This window comes from Physcomitrium patens, chromosome 7 (genome assembly GCF_059467195.1).
Source record: "Physcomitrium patens ecotype Gransden chromosome 7, ASM5946719v1, whole genome shotgun sequence".
In the NCBI taxonomy this organism is placed as follows: domain Eukaryota; kingdom Viridiplantae; phylum Streptophyta; class Bryopsida; order Funariales; family Funariaceae; genus Physcomitrium; species Physcomitrium patens.
In genome coordinates this window covers 419,286-428,307 of record NC_143416.1, presented here as the reverse complement: position 1 = coordinate 428,307, position 9,022 = coordinate 419,286, and the positions used below count along the sequence as shown (strand labels likewise).

Here is a 9,022-nt window from a genome sequence, read left to right as displayed (position 1 = left end):
TAACATTGGGAATACTTTCTATACTTTGTACTAAGTAATATTTTTTGTGAATTTTTTTCATGACTTTGCTGTTTATTGTATTTGATATTTTTTTGATATTGAAAAATACAAATATACATGCATCGAATTTTATAAAATCTAAAATAAGTTATATTATTTGACAAATTAGAATAATTTTCACTGTTTGAACTTTATGTAGAAATTTTTGGATATATCATTTCTAAAACAATTTATCTGTGAATTTTAAAAATATCTCAGTTATAAATTGGTCATCAATAAAATTAAAAAAAAAAAAAAAAAAAAAAAAAAATTACATTATTTGCTCTTGAAATTTTTTTTATAATATCCATTATTATTATTATTACTAATTTTGTCAAATAGATGTACTTTATTATTGATTAATATACTACAATTAAATTGATTTTTAAGTATATGATGAGAGCTTTTCCTACAACTTGTATTTTGATGCAATAAGTTTTGGATAAATTGTAGAGACAAATATTGTAATTTTATTTTACAATTTTTTTTAATATAAACAACCAAATAAATAATAATTGATTTAATTTTTATAAAAACTGTGCATCTATTATTTTTAAGTATTAGCTTTATGAAAAATAGTTTGGTATAATTGTAAATTCATTTTAAGAATGGTAACACTTTGTTTTGTAAAACCATTTCAAGTGAAATAATTCTTTATGTAAATAACAAGAACCTCAAATGTTTTTATGTACTTGAGATTTTTATCAATCTTGTGAAATTAAAAACAAAACAAATAAATTTGCTCAACTACACCAACCATAATCTAACCCACAGGCAATGTTTAGATTGCTTGCCACTAAAACATGAACTTGTTTTACAGTAGACAATACGATCCAAGTTTGGCATTGTTTTACCTTTTCACTTTTTTCACTTTCCTAATGCAAAAATATATATTTGACCACCAGATCCGTGGAAAGCACACAAGAATGCAGTGTATAATGCGCTCCCTCAAACCAAGCAAGATGCATCTACAATCCTCAATACAACCCACAAAGAGTACTTTCCACAAATACTACCATGAAATGAAGATAAAAAGAAGTTGAACATGATGAAGCAGACGAAGAAAAAGGAGAAGATGAAAAGTGTGTGAAGGATGCTACTAGTTTACCGACAAGACGATGAAGATGGAGATGATGCAGTGTCGGTGATGGATGCTGTAAATTTACTGCGAAGAAGATGAAGACGATGAAGAAGAAGCAATGCTGGTGATGTGCGCTAGGCGAAGTACATGTACAAGCTGTTGGATGCAGCGCACGCAATCAAATTGGCTGCAGGATTCCAAGCCAGGTGCAGAAGCTCGGACGTGAAATCATACACACCGTTCTCCGCACCCACCATCTCATTCCCACCTGCCCCAACAATCAGCCAACAACTAACAGCCTCTAATTATTTGTGCACTTGTTCTATCATCGCCTTCTCACCGTAAAAAGAGTGTTGTGTTCAAAGCTAGGAGCAATGCAGATCGATAGCACAACACAAAAGCTGTCTTTTCACTGATCTGGAGGCTGACCTCGGCGAGTGTCACGACGGCCTCTGGCGAAGTTGACCAGCCGGTTGCCGCATCTGGACGACTGCGTTGCATTTCGCCTGCCAATGCCACATGATGGACCAACCCAAGTGTTGTCATGATGTACACAAAAGTATGGTTGGAAATGGGTATCAGAATATCAGTGCCGGAGCTTCTCTACCGGTGTACATATGTTGAAACGTTGGTAGCAGAAAGTGTGGACGGCAGCTCATACCTGTTGGGGCTCTTGCTGGCTTCTAAGATGGAGGCCTCGTCGCTTCCAGAGGTTGTCTCGAACACGCGAAACAAGTTGCTGGACCATGGGAAGGGTTGTACAACAGTTTTCTAGATTCAGTAAGGTTGGTACTGGTAGCTACTGGTAGACTGCTCCCTAGGTACTGACTTAATCTTCCGAAGAACGATTCCTTTCCATGTTCGAAAAACACTTTAGATTGGCTGTTGCTTAACATTGCCAACAGGGCACAAAAAGGTGCAGAAGGCTGTTACCTGTAGGAGCCAGTTGCGGCACGTGTGCCATCACCGTTTAGACAACACTCAAATTTGTCAAAGATGGAATCGTTCTCGTACAGATCATAGAGCTGAAAACAAGATTTGTGTCAAAATGGAGCTTGAGTTCTGGGTCTAAGAAGTTCCTCAAACGCACTCACATCATATAATTCATCCAAGTAGAAAGCGATTCGTCAAACATTTAAGGAACACCAGTGGCAACAAGTGACGTGTAAAAGTGGGGATAAGAACCTTCGGCCGCAGATACTCATGGACTTTCAGAGTTGCGACGGGTGACGCTTCCATGTTCAAGTCCCACAACTGGCAACAGCAAAAGGTGTATATACGATGATGAATAATTCAGTCAAACCTAAAAATGGTCTATGGAGCTTGGTGCACCCTTGGAATTAGTGTAATAATGAGTCATGGTTAAATAGATGGTGCAAACCTTCAAAGTCATATAGTCACGACTCAGAATGTACCGACCATTCCTTGAAAACTTAATGTCAGAGATGGAAGCGATGATCTCCGTGAGAAAAGACCTATTCCCAGCGGGTTCAACGTCCATAAATCTGAAAGAACAATAAAAACCACAAAGAAAAGAAACCTTGTTAGATAATGCACAAGCAGTGGCTTGTAACTCAGTACAGATAAGTTTTTCTAACATTATAAAAGTAGACGCCCGATTATCAGAGAAAAGTGTATATCGACTTTGTCTTAGTGGAATAGACGTACAACTTGGTATGTCTGTCACAAAGAGCCGACTGGCGCATATCAATAAGTCGGATAGACCCCTTACTGCTACTGTATGCAAGCAAGTTGCAATGTGTGGGGTGAAACTCCGCTGATGTTATAACCTCTGCTCACACAACGTCCAAACCCAGAGGAGTTAGATCCGCCCACTGGCCTCGTCCTCTTATTATTGAGAAAAAACAATAAAATGTAGGGCTGCTCTATCCCAGAGAACTGTAGGGAAAAAAACAATCCTTGGTCTTCAGCATGAAGCAGTACCTGTGAGGTCTTCCATGTTTACTGGCTTCAAGTCAACAATGTTAAAACTCTGATCGCTCACTTCGAGGTTCCAAAGATTTATTCTCAAGTCATCCGCAGATATGTACGTTTCGCAATCACTGCACAATAGCAAGGCCAAGGATCCAGAAGAAAATTCAATTCCAAGAGTCGTTCGTTGAGAAACGCCTTCGCAGACAACACAACAATTATGAGCAGGTGAAGTGTCTTTTTCCAGACTTAGATGTCAGTGACACAAAAACATCGACCGAATGGCAGAGGAGAGAGCAATGGTACTACACCCATTGGTAGAACAGACGCTGAGATCAAACCTTACCTGTTTGTCGAGATGGAATTGATGTGATATGCATGAGCATTACAATACACTTTTCTACATCTCGCAACCAACGTTGTCTCATTGATGGAAACCTGCAGTCCTCAAGAGAGCCCACAAAAGACAGCAATAAGGGTGAGGCACTGGCGGCTAGATCTTTGATCCTCCAGAAGTTAAATTACAGATGTAATCTATTCTTCTACAACGTTAAAAATAATAATCAAAACACCCACACAACATGAGATTCATTAACCAATAGGGTATCCTAGAAGTATTGTTCACATGGGAGAAACGCATAGCCGAACGGCCTACGTGGGCAGACGAGAGGGGTCTCATAAAACTACCGAAGGAAGACGCAGAGCTGGAATTCCCCCAGGAGGAAACCGAAAGTCGGAGCCAATGCTAAAAGAGGTGGGATTCGGGCGAGGCCCAAAACTGTTCAGATCATCTGCCAGGTTGATGGATATTACACTTCTGTTCCCACGAATTTCAGGAGCCACATTCAAGTTAGACAGTTGTTTCGTTTTCTTCTCTGTCACCTGTAGTACGGCAAATGGCTCAGATAGAGGTCATGTTCTCCACAAGAAAAGAGAAAAAAAAGGAAAGAAAGATAAAGAAAAAAAAAAGTCCCGAGAATAACAAGAGTAGAGTATATATGAATCCTTTCCTTGATGGATCTTGTGCAATATTTATTTGTCAGACCCCTAAAAACAATGAAAGATAGTGAAGTGATGAGCCATCAACGTGGTTTAACTGACATTTGGTTTCGAAGATGGTTCCATGTTATGTAATTCTTTCTTTTTCCGCTTTGAAATCGACTCATGATCTGGATCTTGGTAAAATAATAGCGATGCTAAAATGCTCCCTGGTCATGCACGTCAGCCGAAATTACCTTCCATGATTTAATCGTTTTGTCGTTTGTGGACAGTAGGAACTGGGCACCATTAACAGTGTGACACCACTTGATCTTGTTGATCTTTTCTTCTATCTCCAGACTCTTCAAAAAATCAAACTGCAGATAAAAACAAGGAAACCCCATTTAGGTTCATCCAACGTACACACCTCCTAATAGAGACAATTACATATTTTACCATATTTCCAGGCCAGCTATTAAACTTTGAGCAAGTCTCCGATCACTTGTCTAATTACCTCGGGCTCATGACTTTGAAACTCGGTGGAGTATCGATACTCTGGATGCCTTAGCACTGAATGGTCTGTCTTTTCCAGCTCCTTTCGTGTGCGTTGCTGCGGAGGACACAATCTCGCATCAACACGCAAAATTCTTTCTATGTAATCCTCAGACAGTGGACTTTGTCAAGGACCTAGCAAACTACTGTCTCGTACTAGACCTTTTCTGTACCGCTCAGATGTGAGCTTCATTAGCCCGAATCTACATAAAGTGTATGAAAGCCGAAACTTACATCCCTGGCATCTGTTTTCTCAAACAACACAACACGCCCTCCGCGGTCTCCAGTTGCCAGATGCCCCCCGGATTTATCAAACTCAATAGCTGAGATTATATCGTCTGTCATGAATTACGCACAGAAAGCCGAAATTAGCTGGAAGTCCAATACAAATGAGTAACGGGTTAGGATCAAACCACAGCTAATTCATGAAAAATTCAGACAAACTACTGATCAGATTATGGAAGAGCTTAGCAGCTGGAAAAGAGCAACTATGGAAGCTCCAGAGACCAGCATTGAGCGCTGGAACAAGCCTTTCGTAATTTGACGACTACGACAATAGCTGCTTCAGAATCAACCATCTCACCCAATAATGTCCTGAAATATGATGCAAAGTAAACCCAGCATGAGGGTGGAGTTGTAGATCCTGAACTAAAACCTCTCATCAGGGTTTAAGAAGCACAGTTCCCGAAAAATGAACAAAGGTAGTATGCGAGACAAAAATCGTGCCCCAAGAACTAGGAAAATAGCCAGAGAGAAAGAGAGCTGTTTTAGTGTTAAGAAAATTTCCCAATGGAACAACGATTCTAAAAGGTTCCCACTGATAGACTCAGCCGGAATGAGACGTGGACTTGGATGTAAAGCTCCAATACCTACTCCCTTAACATCTCCGTCGCAGTCAAAGCCATGGAAGGAAGACAAGTAATATTCGAAAGAAAAGCTACACCCACAGAATGGATTCACACCCTCGTTGTCGATCCAGTAAGATTGAGGTGACCACTGCGACAATCAAAAGAGGTGGAAGATGGTGATGACCAGTACTACTACTACTACAAAGGGCAAATAATTTGAGAAAAGGGGGTGAGATCGTGGTACCGTCTTGAACTTCTTCACCAACGGCGCGCTCACCGAACACTTGGGAGAATTTCCACTCCAGAGGAGATTGCGACGACGGTCCAGGGCCCCCATCGGCAGCCCCGATTGGCAAGCCACTGATCATCGCAACAGCTTTCGCGGTGCCAAATCACTGGATTCGCTGCTACCCCCCTACCAGACCCTACCGTGTGCCTCTACGATACCCACTTGCGAGGATGGCGTCCATGGCGCAGCTCCCATAGCTTCTGGGAGCTCCATAGCCTGCAACAATGATCCACACACCGCGCGTGCGTCACCTGGCTGGAATGCTCCTTGTGATGGAGTTCCATTCGTGGGCGCCGCGCGGCCGGGGTCGTAGCCTCAAACTCGTCAGCATCGGCTATGGCGTCTCGTTCAGGACCAAACAATTCCCCTCACTCACAACCAAGCTCAACTCTCCTCGTCCGGCATCGCCACTAGCACGACGAAACCCCCGCTTGGTTTTCCTTCTCTGCCCGCTGCGCCTGCCCTCCTGCTCCGTCTGCCCTCGGCCATCAGTCCCCTCCATTCGGATACGGTATTTGTGCACAAATTTGCTCGATTGCTGTACTTTGACGTCCAAAGTATCAAGCTTTCAGATTTACAGCACCGCTCGACTAACGAGAATATGCTGGATGGAGTATTTTCTGGGTATTTTTTTTTCTCTGAGCTGTGTAATTCATTACCACCAGTTGCAGGTTTCACGTAGATAAGTTAACGTTATTGTTTTCTGAGAGGATTTGGCTGTCTGTATTTCGTTGTGGGGAGAGAAAGATAATGTATTTAATGCGCTCTGCTGATTATTAATTAGTGCTAGTATGATAGCATGTCAACGTAAGATCCTTCGAAGTGTCAGTTCATCGGTTTGACGAGGTCAAAAACGGGATCACCGCGACAAATTCAGACATTCGCAGCCGTAGACACAAGCCGACGCTTATCTTACAGAAACAAACAAGCTAGTAGACAAAAGTAGCTCTTTGTGATACGCTACCAAACCTCATCAGCCATCACAAACCATTACAAGCTATCAGAACCAGCACAGATGTTGCGAAACCGACGATCAGGTTCCGATTTGTGAAGTTGGACGTAGTATGATTCATTAATCACAGATGTTCACAGAGTCGTAACGAGTGATCGTGCGCGAGCAACCTCATGAGCATGTGCAGACTGTACACTTAACTAAGCTAACTAACCGCGACCGATTTCTACGTAGATGAGCTAGCGGGTTGGATTCTGAGACTACCCAGGCAGGTTCACCAGGCCCAGACGAAGATCCAGGGGCTTCGCTTGGACCGCTCCTCCATGCGGTGCCACGGCGAGTGGCGCTGGTTGAACCGCCCGGGCTGATTCGCGCCGCGAGCATGACAAGTCTGACACAAATCATAACCGCAACTCTCCGGGCAATCGAGGCAATAGAAGCGTCTGCCGAGAATGGGCATCATACCACAGCCATCGCACCCCACACTAGGGTGAATCATATTCTGCACCATGCCCATGGATCCGAGATTGTCAGCGGGCCGGGATTCCCAGTTTGCTAGTATTGCGCGACCGATCTCGCCGCCCCGGCTCTTGTACTCTCGCCCAAACTCCTTCTCCATGTACTGGTCGAGTTCAACGCAAACCTGCGGGAATGGCCCCGGATGATGCACACCACAAAGACGGCAAGTGTTGGGCGGACCCGATGCCGCACAGGATTGGCACATGAGGTGGCCGCAGTTCATCGCCACGGGCTTGTAGAGCAGCTTCTTGCAGACCTTGCAGCGGAGGATGGCTTTAGGGTTACAAGAGGACGATGGGACGGGCTCTATGAAGGGAGAGTAGAGATTCTGATCGCGCTCCTCCGCTGCGACCTCCCGCGCGCGGCTCTCATACTCGAGAGGGTAAGCGAGCTGCAGGTGGTGGTGGAGCTGGGGGGCGATGCGGGCGAGGTGGACGTATGGTTTCTGGCAGATCGGGCAATGGGACACCGTGGAAGGGTTCATGGAACGATGCACGCACCAGAAGCAAAACATGTGGCCGCATACCTGCACGACAGGCTTGTAGACCATCTCAAGGCATATCGGGCAATTAAACGGCTTCCCTGCCTCCGCCATTTCTGCCGACTCACTCCAACTCTGCAGCCGCGACAACAACAACAACACCCTGCAACGGGAAAGCGAAGATGATTGCAAGAAAAATTCGAGTTTTCCAATTGCCAAATCCTCAAACGCCTTCCACGCTGAAAGTCACCATTATCCACCTCGAAAGCAAGTGGAAGACACACAACAGAGGCATTGACCCTCACCGCCTTGAACTCCGCTACCCTCCGAGCTAAGTTTTTCAGGCTCCGCATGCAGGGCTTCTGTCTCTATTATATTCTAGGAGACCCTGAATAAGAAGAAGCCGAAGAGTCTGGACATCGACTGGACTGTTGGGTTTCGAGCCATAAAGTTTTTCGGCAGTCTTTTCGAATTACAGCAAGCAATGTACAGCACTTGGATAGCGCTACGCTTCACTGAAGAAACAAAGCAAGAAGTCTCAGTTTGGGTTCACGGTCAGAGAGGGAGGTTCTAGATGTCTCTCGGCGTGATTTTTCTTGCCACGTCAGCAATGCTGGGAAATTTCAACAATAAAATATTCCAGCAGCCCTTCTACAAATTTTGCTCAACACCAAAACGGCACGAAACAGAAAGAGGTCTGTTGCGAAATGGGGACGTGAGACACACCCCAGGTGCACGAATTGCAACAGCGTCGAGTACTCCACAACAAGAGAAGCTGCAGATCCGCCTGGGAGCGCGCAATTGTGCGATCGATCAATCGAGCGAGCTTGCAGTATCTAGACGATGATGGCAGAGTCAGCGACCATGCCTGCTGCGAGCTTAGCCCATGGCTGGATGGATGGATGGAAGGATGAAATAAAATCAACAGTACGCCTTCCGTGATTATCATCCATCCCATCCAGCCTTCCCACTCTGGCCTGGCCCATACCCTCCATATGCCCCACGGGCCCTTGGCGTTCCCGGCCCCGTTATGAAAGTTACGGGCAGCTCGAGGTGTTACCCGTAAAATTGTGATGCCCTATATTCGTGATACTTTGAGCCCTGTTACTGGTCTCCGTGCCTATTCAGCTCTTGTTGGCGATGGCCTCTGTTGTTGTGCAGTGAGTGCTGTTCTTCATAGATCTTTTTTTTCTTTAATTTTTTTCTTTCAATATATTATATAATTTTAATTATTATTTTAATATTAATTTCTTCTGTTATTTTTATTTTTTTTGTTGAAACTTGAGATTTTCTTTAAATTTCAAAAAAAAAACACTCTATGATATCAATAACGAAAGAGAATAATAATAAT

General features: G+C 43.9%; 2 protein-coding genes across 4 annotated transcripts; both read right to left on the bottom strand.

Annotated features, from left to right (window-relative positions):
- Positions 1 to 674: 674 nt before the first annotated feature.
- LOC112284963 (serine/threonine protein phosphatase 2A 55 kDa regulatory subunit B beta isoform) lies at positions 675 to 6,610 on the bottom strand. 3 transcript variants are annotated; one of them, XM_024525389.3, is made up of 14 exons: positions 5,675 to 6,610; positions 4,817 to 4,920; positions 4,545 to 4,640; positions 4,288 to 4,407; positions 3,740 to 3,934; positions 3,399 to 3,490; positions 3,065 to 3,183; positions 2,789 to 2,912; positions 2,502 to 2,625; positions 2,306 to 2,374; positions 2,054 to 2,145; positions 1,782 to 1,859; positions 1,550 to 1,626; positions 675 to 1,388 (listed from the first exon to the last, which is right to left on the bottom strand). In XM_024525389.3, the coding sequence occupies exons 1-14, from the start codon at positions 5,796 to 5,798 to the stop codon at positions 1,255 to 1,257; spliced, it is 1,548 nt and encodes a 515-aa protein (XP_024381157.1). In that variant the 5' UTR covers positions 5,799 to 6,610; the 3' UTR covers positions 675 to 1,254. The 3 variants fall into 3 exon arrangements, with proteins under 3 accessions (XP_024381157.1, XP_024381158.1, XP_073391492.1); XM_024525390.3 differs by lacking the exon at positions 5,675 to 6,610 and adding an exon at positions 5,166 to 5,341; XM_073535391.2 differs by lacking the exon at positions 3,740 to 3,934.
- Positions 6,611 to 6,763: 153 nt separating this feature from the next.
- Positions 6,764 to 7,785, bottom strand: LOC112284964 (E3 ubiquitin-protein ligase PRT1). Its single transcript, XM_024525392.3, has one exon. It carries the CDS (start codon positions 7,783 to 7,785, stop codon positions 6,946 to 6,948), a length of 840 nt encoding a protein of 279 aa, XP_024381160.1. The 3' UTR covers positions 6,764 to 6,945.
- Between the last annotated feature and the right edge of the window lie 1,237 nt (positions 7,786 to 9,022).

Coding starts and splice junctions, on each gene's coding strand:
- LOC112284963 (XM_024525389.3), bottom strand. CDS start 5,798: ATGATCAGTGGCTTGCCAATCGGGGCTGCCGATGGGGGCCCTGGACCG. Junction 2,626..2,788: donor TGTGACAGACATACCAAGTT/GTACGTCTATTC, acceptor TTGTTCTTTCAG/ATTTATGGACGTTGAACCCG. Junction 2,146..2,305: donor ATGAGTATCTGCGGCCGAAG/GTTCTTATCCCC, acceptor TCTTGTTTTCAG/CTCTATGATCTGTACGAGAA.
- LOC112284964 (XM_024525392.3), bottom strand. CDS start 7,785: ATGGCGGAGGCAGGGAAGCCGTTTAATTGCCCGATATGCCTTGAGATG.